General features: G+C 40.4%; 1 protein-coding gene across 6 annotated transcripts in view; it reads left to right on the plus strand.

Moving 5' to 3' along the window:
• Positions 1-17,898, plus strand: part of LOC133481141 (helicase ARIP4-like) — a 63,276-nt gene that overhangs the window by 17,840 nt on the left and 27,538 nt on the right. The window contains exons 1-2 of one of the 6 annotated variants that reach the window (XM_061780199.1): positions 6,664-6,908; positions 8,611-10,841. The exons of 4 other annotated variants lie outside the window; for them this stretch is intronic. In XM_061780199.1, the coding sequence (XP_061636183.1) occupies positions 10,808-10,841 (34 nt within the window). In that variant the 5' untranslated portion in view covers positions 6,664-6,908; positions 8,611-10,807. Of the gene's footprint in view, positions 1-6,663; positions 6,909-8,610; positions 10,842-17,898 lie in introns of those variants that run through there. One more of the 6 variants, XM_061780209.1, reaches the window with a different exon arrangement.

Consider the following 17,898-nt stretch of genomic DNA (forward strand, 5'->3'; position numbering starts at 1 on the left):
GTCCCAACTACATTGGAATTGGGGTTGTATTATTCATTTAAAGTAAACTGAAGCTGTTTTTCATTAGAACAATATTTTCTTGCTTTTAATTTTAAAACTGAAGTAGAACAGCAACATTTTTAATTAATAATAGATATTTTTTGTCACTGGCAACATTAAGTGGTGTTTTAGTTTACAATTTTAACGCAAAAACTATTGTGTAGACATTTTTATATTATTAATAGAAATTTTAAAATAAAGTAAGACATTTGTTAATGAATTTGCCCTTCTGTAGTTTGTGGATATGTGTTCATTTTCACCTAGTTATGAGCAGTGTGTGTGATTTGGCGGCTGTGCTGTAAATTTTTCTGGGCCACATATAAAATCTGGTTTCGGAAGAGCTTATACTGTTTCCTTTTTTTTTAAAAATGGATTATTCTTATTATTATTCTTAGTTAATTTGGGGGCAATGGTGATGCTGGATTACAGTACAGGATGATGTTTAACGGTAAGCGATGGTTTCCTTGGTCGGTCGAGCGAGTTACTAATGTCTGATTAATGAGATCTCATTTACATTTTACGCCTTGGTCACGTTGCACATCTATTTTCCTCTTGTGACATCATCACCACCCGCCGTTGTCTCTTGCGTCGGTCCTGCTGTTGCCACAGCAACACACCAGGATGCCAACTCCAATCAAAGTTCTTCCCCTTGGTTTTGACATCCGACCTCATTCTCCTTTTCATCCTCTCACTTTCATGAAACTATCTCTCGTTCTCCCTTCTTAGTTGAATTATAAATTATTTGATTATTTCATATTTAAATTTGTCATTGTAAACCCCACCCCTCTTTACTCTTTATCTTTTAGCACTTTCATCTGTTTTGCAGATGTAAAAACAATATACTATAATATCGAAAACAGTAAAAAATGGTGATATGTATAAATGTAGAAAGATACTATAGATCTAAGATTATCAACTGGTGGGTTTAAGTCTGACCCATTTCGGGTGGGTTGCTGAAAGCTAGTAAAAAATTACAGGGCTCCTCATTTAATGATGGTGCCGAACGGCGGGAAATGAATTAGTTTGCTGTGCGACATAAGAATAAGTGGCACAAGAAGGCACGCTCAGTTGCTGCCGCAGTTACCATTTTTTTATTGGATTGTTTTATATCTTAGATGTTTTATATACAAGTACTTACTGTAATTATGACTTTACTACTGCATTAATGTAAGTTAGTGGCAGACTGGTGCATTCTGACTAAACGTACAAATTCAGGTTCGTCAGTGTCATAGAAACAGACCTATGTACAGTTACATAAAACATACATTACAAGTTGAACTTTTCTTGAAAAACACATTTTGACAAGCATGCGTCAGATATGTAATTATTTGATTAGCAATAGATGTATTCACATTCAGTATGCCTCTGAACCACACATACAAGTGAAAATTTGATTTTTATAAATTAAAAAAAAAAAATTTTTAAGTTTCAAATTTTGTTTTATTATACTGTATTCCTTTTTGTACATGTATGTCCTCAGTTTCTTAATAAGCTGCTCTTAAAGACATATTTAACATGAAATCATCTATATTATGTTTAAAGAAAAATAGGCTATACTGTTCATGTGTTTTCAAAGGCTATGTTTGAACTTTACATTTTCTTTTTTTCTCTTCTATAAAAGTGGGTCGCAACTTAGCAACAATAGGAAAATGCAGGTCCCAAGGTGACCGAGGAGAACCACTGCTGCTATAGATAGGTCCAAGGTTGTGTGTGCGTGCATGCACACACTTGTCTGTGTCCGTGTGTGCGTGTGTACGTGCAGGTTTGTCCCAAACATTGTGTACTGCTGTGTCATGGAGTTTTGGCACAGTTGCCACCACGGTTAGTCACTTCTTTCGTAAGACACACACGCGCACACACAGACAAACACATGCACACACACACAAACACACACTAGGAACAGGAGGTGAGTGTGCTAATTAGCATGTTGTTCCCCTGCCAGTGTGTAGGCGTGAACAGCATCTCTCTGTTTTTTTGCATTCTGAGTGAAGAAACCAAACATGTTTTCCCCCCACCATGCCACAGACACCTGTTGGTTTTGATGAGTCGCAACAAGACGTTTGTCCACTTTGAACCAGCTTCTCACTTTGGACTCATTTAGCATTCAGTCATAAATGCAAAACAGATCTTGATGTTTTCTCTAAGGAAGAAGGAACAAACATTGATGCAGAAAACACTGCTATGCACTTTCTAATCAATCACTCAATCAATCAATCAATCCGTCAGTCAATCAATCAAGGGGTGGGAACGGACCCCTGAGTTCCTTCTGAATCTGAATAACTTCATCTTAGACATTTTGGGAAGTTATACACTTTCAACTTTGTGGAAACTTTAAAAAAATATATATATTTTCAACTTGACCATGCACTTTTTTGAGGGCACCCACCAAGTTAGATTTGTGTGGCTGCAGTGAGTTCAAGTGCAATAGCTAGTGTTTATCTACGTATATACTGTAAATGACCAGACACTCTCCACCAGAAATAAGAGTGAGGCCAATTGCTTTATTTTTGCTGTATTATTATTATTATTATATTTTTTCATTAGGCGGTTTGGGTGGTGTCTTCGCTGCCATTGAGCCCTCTGTTTCTGGGTGCGATTTTCCTCGAGATGTGAGACCCCACTGTGGCATACTGAACGCCAATAAAGCCGTTTCACTGCTGCTCACAACAGGTAATTGGGGTTGATGTTACACCTCTTCAGGGTCCTTTTAAGCTGGTCTTTGTATCTCAGCTCTTGTCCCCCAGGTTTTCTACTGGCTGACAGGAGCTGGCGTTAGAGCACCTGGCAGGGTAGTCGCTATGCCGGCTTCACAGGTCGTTGCTATTTACCCTTCCAGTTCCATTGAATTTCAGGTATCCTTATACAGAGATTGGTGCCAGTGCAGACTCGGGCATTGAAATCACTCATGAGGGCAAGTTTATTAGACTTTGGATAGGGCAACCTCAAGGGACTCATAAAAGGCGTTTTTGATGTTGCCCTCAGCATCCAGGGTGGGGTCATAGGAGCTGAGTAGCATAGCAAAATGTCCTTTCACCAGGAAGATACGCAGGTCATAAGCCTTCAGCAGTGGGCAGCCGTGGCCCAATTGTGAAGATCATCGCCTGCCACCGTTAAAGTAGCCACCTCAAGCAGATATAACAGCTGAACACACTTGTTCTTTCTACAATGGAAATTAAATATTCTTCAGATACTGTGGTTCTTCCCAATTGTCTTGCAGAGGTTCCCGTAAATCTGTGGCACTTATAGGTTGCGTTCCTTTCTATTTTTGATCCAGTTCATCCCAAATCAGTTCAATGGTGGTTACCGTCTGTTCAACACTTAGTTTTATGTCAAGTTATTCATTGGACTTAACTGCTTGACTTTTAATTTAAAATAACTGGAAAATTGTGCTGTTCTGAAGCTTTTGACCGGGAATAAAATCAGGTATTTTTATTACAAGAATTGTTGTAGGAGGACAAAAAACAGTGAGTCATGCATTGTATATGGTATTGTATACTTGTTCTATTTATGTTTAAACTGTTTTGGCATCTGTATTGATTTTCCATTCTCTTCAGCCTTGCCGCTGGTCTGCACTCTACTGAGTGGTTTTACTTAACCAATAATATATGGTCATTATTGAAATAAAACAACCAATCGAAGTGTAGTCTTTTACACAGTACTGTAGTTTACATTATCAACTGTTCAGACATCTGTTAAAATGATTTGTAAAAAACCCACTAAATGTATGCGAAAAAACCCGCATTTAACACTGTCCTCAACAATCAAGTAAATATTCAGCAAAACTTTGAGACCACTTTTCAAATGTTTGCGTTCCCATACTCCCATAGATGTTAATGTCATGGAAACGAACAAGTTGAAAACGTTCCTGTGTAAAAGGCCTCTTAATTATCCCACAATATAGTTTGCTTTTGATACAGAAACTCAGTGAAAACGGAATGTTGCTGGGAACTGTTTGTGCGTTCACAGCGGCATTCTGGAATCGGACAATTCAATACAATACAAGGCAATATGTGACAAAAACACCTCAATCCGTACTTTAAAGGGATAGACTATTAGGTGATAGGACTGCCACGTGTGTGTGCGCGTGCGTGTGTGTTTATTGCTATGTGCTCTCATTAACTGTGATATGTGAGAGTTCCTCCCTCTTGGAGGCAGGGCTACATGAATTGTGCTAGTGTGCCAAAGGTGAATGCGTGTGTTGTAATGGCTTACCAGCCAGTCGCCCCCTTCACTTTGCTGCCGTCACCGCCTCTTCCTCCAATCTCTGGCTTGGCTGCCCCTCCCCCCAACTGCATTGCACTGTGTCTGTGCGTGGGGCCGTACAGATGGAATTTCTAGCCTGTGTGTTTAAGTATAAGCACATACCAACATAGTGGCTTAGAGTTTTGTTGTTTATTAATATCATTCAGTTTTCATTCTAGTTTTGTCATGGTCTGTGTTTTGGTTTGGGTTGTTTAGTTTTGTTCCATGTTTTCCTGTGTTCCTTGTTTGTCGTGTGCTCATTAGGTTGTTGTGTCCACCTGTTTTCGTCTACTTTGTCGACCAATCAGCTCTCTCCAGCCACTCGTGTCTTGTCCAGGTGTTCCTCGTTGTCTCGTCAATTTGTTTGTATTTAGTTCCCTGGGTTCTTTCGGTCCTCGTCGGTTCATTGTCGTTGTCACATGTCTTGCCATGTCATAGTCGCCAGTTGTTTTTGTCATAGTCGCCTGTTGTTTTTGTCGTTGTGATTAAATATTATTATTTTGAGATTCCCGCACTCCTGCCTTGCCTCCCTGCTTCCCTGCATTTGGGTCCACCATGTTCTTGCCTTGCGTTCCTCGCCGTCGCCCTAACCATGTTCATGACAAGTTTATATATTGGGTCGTTTTTTGTAATTGGATTGATAATGGCAAACGCGTAAATAAAACGTTTTATGCCGCCTAGGTTTTGTATATGGGAAAGTGTCTACCTTGCTGAAACAGCCATGCTTGAAGTCCTGTTTTCAAAAGCTTATTGATGATTGAAAATTTTAGACCATAATAGAAAAGATAATCAAGAGATAAATACACAAATTTCATGGCAGTCCAGTGCAAATGTAATCTGAACAACAAGCATTCTTAAACTTGTATGGGAAAACTAATAAACAATGGTGACTGTTTTATGAAGAACAATTTTATTAACAAAATCAGCAGTGAACTTTAAGGCTGTACTTTACCGATTGGTGTTAAAACTTTATAGAATTATCCTGAACAACTGGCAAAGTAGTCAGCTTCATAGCAACCATGTGAGCTGCACAATTTACATGTGTACAAGTGCATAAATGATCCTACATACTCATTAAACCCATTACACTCTGTTTTCTTCATTCATAATAAGGGTAAAGACAAGACAAGCCAAAAATTAAAAACTCAACACTCTATTTTGTAAACAAACAAATAACATTACTGATCGATTGGATCGGATAGTTTATTTACAGACAATAGTATACTGTATATTTATTATATTAATGTACTTTTAAACTTAGGGCTCCCTGTTCTCAGCAGACGTCCGCAGAGACATACAAATTCATTTCCAGCTCCACATGGCGTGCTGTGTCGCTGTGTATTATTTTCTCTCCAGACACTTAATTTGCGTGCTATTTTGCTGTTCAAAGTTTGCTACTCTCCGTTATAATGAGGTTCCAGACAGGTCTATTTAAAAAGTGTACTGTATTACCCAATAACTTTGTCAGTGTTCTGCGACTATGTACATGTTACAATAGCTTAGCAATTAGCATGGCATCCCCGTCTTTCTCATGTTAGTTACTCCCCATCCATCAATCCATCCATTTTCTGAGCCGCTTCTCCTCACCGTCCTCCAACAAAAAACATGCTCGGTAGGTTAATTGAAGACTCTAAATTGCCCGTAAGTGTGATTGTGAGTGGTTGTTTGTTTATATGTGCCCTGCGGTTGGCTGACGACCAGTTCAGTCCACCACCCGCCCAAAGATAGCTGGGATAGGCTCCAGCCCGTTCGCGACCCTTGTGAGGATAAGCAGTACAGAAAATGGATGGATGGATGGATAGTTAGGGTTGCCACCAGACGGCGTGCTGTGTCGTTATGTATTATTTTCGCTCCAGACACTTATTTGCCTACTATTTTGCTGTTCAAAGTTGGCTACTCTCCACTATAACGCGGTTCCAGCTATGTGTGTGTGTATATATGTGTGTGTGTGTGTATATATATGTATATGTGTGTGTGTGTGTATATATATGTATATGTGTGTATATATATGTATATGTGTGTATATATATATATATATATATATATATGTGTGTGTATCTATATATACTGTATACAGTTTATAAGGGGACAATGAAGGGATCATATTACCACTATGAAGTAAAAATAAAGTAATTGTGATAATTAAATCCAGTTATATATGAGGGGAGTCATGAGCTACTACAATAGATGAAATCCCCAGAAATTGACAGTGAACCTTAAACAAGATCATGATTCAGTCTCTCCATGTTCCCAGTTGAACCCTTAACCTTGTTACCTAAGGCAGTCTCTGGAGTGGGCGTGGCTTGCTGACATCACATTCCTGTATCAGTATGTCGAGGGGCGGGGAGTAAGGGGACCAGCAGCAGGAGGAGGAGGAAGCCAGTTGGGAGGTTTCCTACACGCAGCAGGCCAGGGTAGCTTTCAGCGACTCGTGGTTTTGTAATTGCCCCAATGGCCTTCTGCCTGGTTGCAACGCTGCCGGCAGAGGCTGACTACACTCGTGAGCCCTGTCCTCGCTCAGCAGATGGAAGGAGTGAAGTGAGGAAGTTTTAGCAGTAAGGAGGGAAGAAGCATGATTATGTCAGACTAGAGACTTAAAGACAACAAGTTGAAGGCGCAGGACATGGGTGAGTAGCTGTTATTTTTAAACTGGTTTTCTGTCTTCTGTGGCTTTTGTTTTGCGTGTTTTTATACCTTCTCTCTCTTTTCACCTCTATGATGTCTTATCATTTACATGTATATTGGTGAGTTGGGGATGGAGTAGGGGGATGGGTCTGTCACCTTCACCTATATGTGCTGCAATGCGAACTCTTGACTGAGAGCACTTCAGAGGTTTCATAAGGCTTGTTATGGAATAGATGCTTTTGCCGACACTTAGAGGTGATGCTGGGAAAGTGTTGTAATAAATCTCCACATCAGAGACACGTGAACAATTAGCAGTGATGAACAATTAATGCCCGACAACATTTGATTTCAACAATGTAAAAGAAGCAAGGACTCGGAATTCACTTGTTAAGCAGTTTATTAAATGAATCACTGATATTTGTGAGGATGCCTATAAATTAGACTTTACACCGATTTTATCGGCCTGATCGGTATCGGACGATAATTAGCATTTCATGCTGATCGGCTTTCATGTCATAATTCGCCAATCCGATCAATGACGTCATTGATCGGCTCCGCAAAAGACATTTACTCCGCATCGCCATCGTGCACAGTATATTTGAATCCAAAAGCTAGTTTATTTTTAGCCTTGTCGCGTGTCTTTTGACGTAGTACTGTAAATATCTGACGGCCAATAAAGTTATTTAAAAAAAAAAAAAATGTGGTGGCGGTGTGGGACAGACAACACGTCTGAGACAGACAAGACGTAATGCCCGGATCAGACTACGAGACAAATTTGCTCATTCACGATTGCACTGTCAGACTACTGCAATAAAATCTTGCATTCCGATACCACCACATCCCGTTTTTTACAATCATTGGGCTTTCTCCGGTCAAATGTGACCGGATACACTCGTTACCATGGCAACGACAACAAGAGTGGATCGCGCCGACTGTATTATAAGGACAAAATGTGGAAAAACGTGTGTTGTTGGTCACCGGTGTTCAGGACAGGAGAGGACTTTCGTTTAAGGCTTGCTTGAGGTATGTTCATGTACTTTTAATACGATACGGCTCGCAAGCAGGCAGCAAAACGTTACGTAGCCTAGCAAGCTAGTGCTAGCACTAACGGTTGTACATAAACATGCCGCCGTTCTGTCGAAACATGCTCTCAAGTTTCGGTGTGGGTGAAGTAATTTAATTCCAATAAAGTAATTTAATTAAAGTAAGTTAGCACCCATTATTTCTGTCATGTTGTAATGTTGGTTTGACCTGACCGATTAGAATACACGATCTGACTAGAGTAGTGATTTCCAACCTTTATGGAGCCAAGGAACATATTTTACAAATGAAAATTCTCACAGCACACCAACAAACAAAAATGTCACAAAAAGTGGATACGTTCATTACTGTATTTACTTCCTGCCATTCATTTTTTTCAGACTGTCACTATGCCTCACTGGCATAAATAGATGAACTAAGATACATTATTTATTGTAAATGTAATTGTTTGAGCAATTAAGTACACAAGTATATACAGTAAATACACATCATTTAAATAGACACATTGCTCCATCTTGTGATCGGATCGGTGATTGGTTATCGTTTTTTTTTTAACTCGGTGATCGGCCCCAAAAATCCTGATGGTGTAAAGCCTACTATAAATTGATCAAGGCGATCATTTATGCCGCCAATTGACCTCACAATCTCCTCTTGTGACTTCAGCACAGTACGGGTGTGAGGACACGGCCAGTCGAGCCGGCAGCAGCCAGTTGTTGGAGTGTAATTGCGTGAGAGATGCTGGGGATGCCGGAGGAGACGCCGGAAATGCGGGATCAATCCTCCGTGTCTGTGACACTAGAGCTGTGATTGACAACCTTTATGGAGCAAAGGCACATATTTTATTATTGAAAAATATTACGGCACACCAACAAACAAAAATGTCAAAAAAAAGTGGATACATTAATTACTGTATGTACTTTCTACCATCAAATAGAAGAGCATTTATTTGTTCTGTCTGTCACTATGCCTCACTGGCATAAATACATTATTTAACAGATACATTATTATTTCAATTACGTAATATTTTTATAATTTCCCACGGCACACCTGAAGAGCGCTCACGGCACGCTAATGTGCTCCGGCACACGTAGCTGCGACTGCGCGTCCTCTCCTGTGTATTCAAATAATTCATTGAGTAATCAAACATGAGTCAAAATTGTTTAGCTGCAGGGTTCATTTAAATATGATTTGCATATTTAAATGTGGACAGGGAGGGGCTGGCTACTCCAACATGTGTGATCAATTCTACGTTGATTGGGGTGTACGAAGGAAATGTGCTTGGATTCATGCGCACGCACAGATTCATACATCTTGATATTTTTGTGCGTCCGACGTTTTCTGGATTTGCGCTTACGCCATGTTTCAGTAGGAAATCCACGCAATTCTTTGTACATGAGGCCCCTGATGATGCCGCTGACATCGTATTGAATGAATGAAATGGTATAGTTAACAGGCACCATCCATCCATCCATTTTCTGTCCCGCTTATCCTCCCTTGGGTCGCGGGCGTGCTGGAGCCCATCTCAGCTGTCTTCGGCCGAGAGGCGGTCTACAACCTGAACTGGTCGCCAGCAAGTCACATATAAACAAACAACCATGCACACTCACATTCAAACCTACGGGCAATTTAAAGTCTTCAATCAACCTACCACGCATGTTTTGGGGACATGGGAGGAAATCGCAGTGCCCGGAGAAAACCCACGCAGGCACCGGGAGAACAAGCAAACTCCACACCCCGGTCCTCAGAACTGTGAGGCGGATGTGCTAACCAGTCGCCCACCGTGTCGCCTCACTATCCATACAATATTTCCAAATTTTGGGAAACTGAAATGTTCATCTAGCTAGCTAATTTCCCAAATTTGTCCCTGGCTAAGATTTACACATAATGACGCAATACACTGAAATGATCAAATGTCACAGAGCGCAAATAAAACACTAGAAAAATATTGAAAGAAAAATATTTATTAAATGAACATTAATATTATGCATTACGCAAATATGCAATAATGGAGGTTAAAAACAAACCAAAAAAACTTTCAGAATATAAATCTGAACAGGAGCAAATTATGGTTTACTCCAGTCCTGTTATGTATATTGCGAACTGGTTACGTATTGTCAAAACTGTTTTATAAACGGTGAATTTTCCAAGGATTTTCACACTGAACCAGTTATGCTGGTTGCTTTGCTGTCCAATGAAAAAGCATACTGTAAATCTTGTGGTAAGGTGATGTTTTTTTTTTTGTATTTATTGTTAAACATTCACACTTTCATGGATCAGGGACTTGTACAATTACTTTCTTGCAAACCTGAAAATAGTTGTACGTCTTGTACATACTGTAATTAGTAGAAAAAAACTAATTGCAGTGTTACTTTCTGAATGAAAAGCTTTCCCTCGAGAAGAGACTTGAATGAGTGAATGAGTTTCCTTCCGTCTCAGGCTGTGTTGTAGGTCAGAGTGATGCACTCTCAGCCGTAGGAGTCCCCCCTCACTGGGCCCCGCCTCCAGCATGAGGAGTTATGTAAGTTTTTCAGCTGCCAGTCCTCCTTCCTGCCTCTGCCTCATGTTGACATTGTTATTGAGAGCTGCACACAGAGCGGACCAGCCAGTTGTCAGTGAGTCAGTCAGTCACTGTGGCAGTAGTGCGATAGAGAGGCTCAGTACAGGACAAGCTGACGGACAGTCATAGACGACTCCTGTTGGCTTACCTAAGGGTTCTGGCAGTGCGTGTAGGGTAGCAGGTCAAGAGGTTTCAAGCAGGAGTTTGGCACAAAAAAAAAATTTTTTTTTTAAAAAAAGACAGCAGAGGAGGCAAAAAAAAAAAAAAGTATACCAAAGCAGCCCTTTTTTTCACTCCAAAGCCATGCTGCTTCTGGACGAATCAGAGTCGCTCACAGGTAGGTGACCAAGCATCACACTGTTATTGTACGGCTGGGATGGTTGCAGCATGCAGGGAGCAAGTTTAGAGGAAATAGTCTTCCTGACTAGTGATTCAAGGGTAAAATAGTTATTCAATATTTGGAATCAGGATAAGACAACTGCTTCTGACTTTCAAAGGCTTTTTCTCAAATGTCACTGTCAGCTCAGCTACATCGTAATGGAATCCTGGGTTCAGAAAAACGATGGCATTTTGCAGGAGATTTTTATTTTTTGTGGAGGCGAGGGGGCTGACCCAAATGGCACCTTGGATCACTTTGACATTGGAAATAATCTTACAAGTGCCAAGAATGCGCATCAGTCTTTGGCTGATAATTGTGAAGTTACTTATCGATGTTGTGTAACACTGGATCCTTACCTACTTGTACATGCACCGTCAATGCCTCCTTTTTCTCACTCCCTCGCCTCTCTTGGCTGCCTTCTCTTCCATTCTCAGTGCCGCCACACTCCTCTTTTATCCCCTTTTCAGGCATTTTTACCTCATTGAGCTTTGTGCTGATCACACGTGCACCCGGCTTGCTCTCTCGTGTTTTTGTCTCATAGCTGCACTCCTATTGGCTGTTTCTAGGGTTACTTAAAGCAATGCCAGACTGCGATTGGCCATTGTGGGCCGGCTCGGTCCATGCTGGAAGTGTGCGCCTGGGAAAACAGGAAAACCTGGTTCATCAGATTAGTGGGTTAGCGGGTAAACGTGTCAGGCGGCCTATGGAGGAACAGAGAGGCCCCCTAGTTTAGTTTGGATGAATACACAGAAATTACCTTTTTAAATTGGTTTCATCTAAGCGTTAGCTTTTTTTTTTTGCAACCGTACTGCCCAGTTCCTATGGTCAAAACTAAACACCAACCATCATTTACTTAAAATCAGGCTTTTCTGGACTTTTTCAGCTCAAGACCCAAAACAATAAAGCATGTATTTGCATTTATGATACAATACATCATGCATTTCCATAGTCTGCATTGACATATATGGTATGGTGCGGTGTGCTATGATATGGTGTAGTTTGCGATGTTGTTGTGTTATATATGATATTGTGTGGTATATGATACCTGATATGGTGTGTTTTGATATGATGTACGATATTGTATACTATGATGTAATACGGTGTGTGTATGATATGCTACATTATATGGTGTTGTGCTGTTATATGATATATGGTGTGATATGATATGAAATGATATGATGGATATAAAGTGTGGTATGATATACAGTATGATATGGTGTGCCATGACATTGTGTGATATGTGGTATAATTAGAGCAATTCACTTGACCCAATAAAGACCATCCCAACTTTGGGAAATGTTGCTTTATACAATGTTATTTTGTGTTCAGGCTTTCTGAAATAACCATTCAGTGGGGTTTTGTTTGTACACTGTGTGTATGTGTGTGTGTGTGTGTGTGTGTGAGTGTGAGTGTGAGTGTGAGTTAGAGTGAGTGAGTGAGTGTGAGTGAGAGAGATGCCCATCAATGGTAAATTGTATATTGGGCTAAGAAATGTGAAAAGTTAGAAATGAAGCTTTTAACGTCACCGCTGAGGTATGATGAAGCAGGAAGGAGAATTTTATTTATTTATTTACCAGCTCACTCCCGCCCAATCTGACATGTTTTTACAAAATCGCACTCAATCCCGCTCACTCCCACAGAGATTGATCCCAATCCCGAATGAGCAATGTTTTGCTCGATGCTCAGGGGAAATATTCAAATATTAAGTAAAAATATAACTGCATCATGTTTTTCACTACCGTCATGGGTTCCACTCCAATTAACTGATGTTTCATGGTTTCCACTCCCGTCAATTGCTGGTGACTTTGTTACCACAATTCCCGCTCTCGATGACCTTCTCTCCTGCAACTGCCCAATCACGTGATTGATAGTGAAGTTCACTCCCATCCCACGGGAATCCTGCGGGACCCACAGGACCTGGTGGGATTCCCCAAAAATGTCAGGTCAATTGCATTTTGCCTTTCAATGACAACAGTAATAATTGGGGAGCTGGCGAGAGTTACAATAACAGTGTTGTACACACTTGCTTACGCTTAGTTGCTTTGCTGAACAGAATAAAACTGTTTCAGTGGTTGAATGTTATGCTTTTGTCATTTCTGACCTCTCAGAGAAGCTCGGTGAGAAGGCTCAAATGTGGGTATAAAAAAGTTGAAATTTCTCATTTTTGTTCAAAATGGTAAAACGAGTTAAAGGCATTAGAAAGAGTCCGCAACACTGATTAAACATTGCCTCCTTTGTGGATCATCATGATGAAGGGTCAGGTCCTTTTTAGAAAGCTTTGGAATACAGCGTTAAGTGGTTGTCATGGTTACAGTAATAACAGCCTCCAGTACTGTTCTGTTAAAAGCACCTTGCAGCTCTCCTAGTACTGACAACTACAGATGTTGAAAATGAAATGTATTGATTTCATGAAATAAGCAAGTGTGTCTCAAGTTTGTTATTTGACATAATTGTTTTTCATCATACCATTTGGGTTCCATACACATTGTTTAATAATAGTTTCATAAGGCCAGTGACAGTATGGCGAGCATTATTTTTTTTTGTACTAATTGTCTTAGAACAACCACAATCAATAAGTCTGATTTGGTTGACATCTCTAAAAACTCAAAGTAACAGAAGAGTGTCAAAGAGAACACATGTAAGACACACACACACACATGCAGTATGTGCCACCTTTTTTTTTTTTGGTCAAAAGTCAAGATGTTGTGTGAGCGTGTGTTTATGTGCGCACAGTTCTTGTGAACATGGTGGTTGTGTAACAGTCACAGGCAACAGTTATATAAGCACCCTTTTGCGTCCCCCTCGGTGTCGCTGGCGTTAGAGAGTAACGTTCTCTGCAAGACTCGTACTCGAGATTGTGTATGCGTGTGAGTGCCAGTAAGGAGATAAAGTGCAAAAGGCCACCTTAACGTGTGAAGCAGCCACTTGAGCCAGTGGCCTCTTTGGCAACTTTGCATTCATCTGTGGCCCGGCGCCCAGTCAAGACACGTTGACGCTCATATTTTTAGTTATTTTATTTATTTACATTTTTTTGCAGAGGTGTCTATGCAACGTGTGTCTGTCTATGTGTGCGGTCTGTCGTGGACTTACTATTACCTAATGATGTGTACTGTTACTGTAACTACATGCAGAATAATGCTCCAATTTTGTTTTTTGTTTAGATTTGTTTTGGTTTGTATGGCAATTGGATGGACGGAAAGTGTCTCTCTGGGAAATTTTGGTCCATTTGTGTTTGAACTGCGAGAAGGCCTGACTTAGAATCAGGGACATCACCAGGAATTTGGGGCCCCATGAAAAAAAATATTACCACATCAATGTTGCAAATTGAACATACTATTTTCTTGGGCCCCTGTGAGTCATGGACCCTGAGAATCCTATTCACTTTTCTCCTCTTTGTGGCACCCCTGCTCACAATGCCAGTTCTGGTTTATCTCAAAGGTGTTTGATGGGGTTATGTCCTGGCTCTCAAGCTCTTCAAACCATCCTTTTATGCATCTTGCAGAAATCAGAAAAGCATACAATTGTACAAAATGTCTTGTTAAGATGAAAGGAGTCAATAAGGGGTGTAACCCAAACCATGATTTGTATTTATTTATTTATTTTTTACATTCTTATTATTTTTTTTAAAAAGGGTCACGGTGGGCGACTGGTTAGCACATGTGCCTCACAGTTCTGAGAACCCGGGTTCAAATCCGGCCTCGCCTGTGTGGAGTTTGCATGTTCTCCCCGTGTCTGCGTGGGTTTTCTCTTGGTTACTCCGGTTTCCTCCCACATCCCAAAAACATGCATGGTAGGTTAATTGAAGACTCTAATTTCTCCATGGGTATGACTGTGAGTGCGAAGGGTTGTTTGTTTATATGTGCCCTGCGATTGGCTGCCAACCAGTTCTGGGTGTATCGCGCCTGCTGCCCGCAGTTAGCTGGGATAGGCTCCAGCACGTCCGCGACTCTAGTGAGGATAAGTGGTTTAGAAAATGGATGGATGAAAAAGGGTCAAGAGGTGTGCCCAATACTCTGGTCCCTATAGTGTACAATAAAGTCTGTGTCGATGTGGCAGATGGAAAGAAGGGCAGGCAGGGTAGTTTAATTTCAGAAAGGTACAGGCCGTTAATGAGGAATGATGAGAAGACAAAATCTATAACGTGAGGAGGCGGACCTACATAAAATAAAATAAAATGTTAAATTACAACAAACAAGCTGGTAAATATGGTCATTGGATCAGGCTGTTAGAACTTGATGTGCACATCAGCTCTGTTTTTGCAGGTGTTACACAATAAGCGTTAAGTAACTGGACCAGGACAACCATCTTTGTTTTTTTTTATCCAAGAACTAAATGTAGCACAAAAAGTCTGGAAATGTGTGTTTGGTAGATAATTTCTTGGTTCCACAAATCTGGAAAATAAATCTTCTACAATGGGACAGCAGTGCCGAGTTTGTAGGTTCGAGCCATGAAAAAATTGCCACATCTTCTCTGCTAACTTGTTTTGCTCTTACCTTTGACTCTTGTTTTGAGCTCCTGGTACTGGCAATAGTGTCAGCAACACTTGCACTGGAACCTGAACGTAAGGGAACGTTACGTTCAGCAATGACTCCAGATTTGGATCATAAGGTTAAAATGTGGGGAAGATGCAGAGAACACTAAGCTGATTGCAACATCGATAGTGATATTTTTTGGTGGAGGCAGTGTGAGGCCATTGAACACTTGTGAGATCATCTTGGACGTGCTGTTCACAACATAACCAGGTTGTGAGAAATGCTAGTTGAAAAATAGTTGGCCATCCCACAGCAGTATGTGAGGAGGAGGTGCCAGGCTGTTGTGGCTGTGTACGGTTCTTTCACACGCTACTGAGGCTCCTGATTGTTAAATGAATAAATTGTTAAATTGCCAATAGCTCTTGTTGAGTCAAACTTCAGTCATCCAAATTCACCAATCCCCAAAACACAATCAGTGGCAACAGTCAACTGTTTGGCAATAGCAGAGAAGATGTGGCAAATTTTTCATGGCAGCAACTCACATACTCCTCTCTGCTACTCATCCCAGAAACGCATGTTCCCTACATATTTAGCATCATTTAAAATGGTAAACAGGCTTCCCACTGGTATAAATGTCAGTTACCAAGAAGCATTGTTACAATAGAGAAATAATCTCCCAAACTCAAATTTTCTTAACTTTTGTGCTGTTTATTTATCCCCAGATTTTTTTTCCAGGAGTGTTTGCACAGTTTCACAAAATTCTGTGCAAATAATTTCCCATTCCTCTTCCTAGAATGATGTATTGTTGTATGTGCCTGAGCTTTGTAGTAAATAGCTGTCATTATCTGCTGATGTAGAGCTCGAGCAGAGGAGGGGAACAAAAGGTAGTTGGACTGTCCACTTACTACAGGTTATTACTTGTTATTTTCGTGGAAGACGAGACAATAAAAGAAGACTTTCTTTGGCGTTTGGAGAGAAAGTTAGAAGAGACACACTGACAGTACTTTGTGTAATAGCTCTTATCGGTGAAATGATGACGCTACATTTAGTCCATTACATTTACTCAAGTAACATTTTGGATAAATTGCACTTGTCAGAGTAGTTTTAGTGAAGCATACTTTTTACTTTTGCTCAAGTATTTATGTTAAGAAGAAACAACACTTTTATTCCGTTCCAATAATCTACATGCTACTCGCTACTTTCATCTAGCAATAATTATCTGCGCGCCAATTCACTGTCATTACCACAGTGATGTTTGACTAAGTTCACCAATCAAACAACACGAGAAAGTCACATGTCCGCACATAGTCTTCTATTGGACTTCGCAGGCCAATCAAAGTGAGTCGTGACAGCTACGCGTGACTCGACAACAGCGTTAACATGCAGTGTAGTTTTTAGTTTGTCATTTTACAAAGATTTTATTATCTTTTGGAATAAGTGATATTGTTCAGCAATATCTGGATTTGCATATTTATATTTTATTTAGGTATTTTTATTTTATTTGACGGTCACGGTCTGATTGAGAGAATCAATTAGAAGTTACTCCCGACTTACTCAGTACTTGAGCATTGTTTTTCACTGAGTACTTTCTTACTCTTACTTCAAGGAATTATTTGAAGGACTACTTTTTACTTTTACTGGAGTCATCTTATTCTAAAGTAGCGATGCTCTTGAGCACAATATTTGGCTACTCTACCCACATCTGCACACTAAATAGTCCATTTAATTCCAGCTAGTCATCCTGATTATATTTCCCTTGTTTTTATATGATGAAACAAAATCAACGTGGTGTAAAAAGTTTAATTAAAAGAATTGGTACAGGATAGTGGAGGTTTTTTGGGGGGCTCGGGTGCTTCTCTTTTAGGTGTTGAGTGAAATATCCTTCTAAGCTCCTTTGGTTACTGGAAATGGACAATGGTTGTTTGCATTTTGGTAGTGATCAGGACATGGTCTGAAATTTAACATAAAAGTGAATCCAAATGCTCGACACTAAAGAGAAAGATTATTTGCATCATAACTTCATGTCTGAAATACACATACATTGTCTAATCATTGAGAGGTGTCCTGTCTGGTCCACCAGGATTACAGACAACACAAGTAGGTGATGTGCTGTCACCATGGCTTGTTACAAGCCAGTGTACCTTCATCATGATAGTGAAGCTGCTATTTTTAAGGTTCATTTAGTGCTTAATTTGGATTTGTCTTCCTCACCTTTTTTATGCAAGTTGTATTGATATAGTGCCCTCCAAGGGGATGACAGATGTTTGTCAAGATTTTGGCTACCTCACTTGAAGTTGTGTATTGATTGACATTTTTGTTATAGTTCAGAACACACAGCTCTGAGGAGTGACGCCAGTGAAGTTTGTTCCAGATCAACTCAAACAAGATGATGTTAAAGTTTGAGACACTGACAGCGTAGTGGTTCACTCGCTTGACTTCGATGCAGGCAGCGTGGGTTCGGTTCCCACTTAGTGACTGTGAATGGTTGTTCATCTCTGTATGTGCCCTATGACTGCCTGGCGACCAGTCCAGGGTGTAGTCCG

This window comes from Phyllopteryx taeniolatus, chromosome 1, assembly GCF_024500385.1.
Source record: "Phyllopteryx taeniolatus isolate TA_2022b chromosome 1, UOR_Ptae_1.2, whole genome shotgun sequence".
NCBI classification, from domain to species: Eukaryota; Metazoa; Chordata; class Actinopteri; order Syngnathiformes; family Syngnathidae; genus Phyllopteryx; species Phyllopteryx taeniolatus.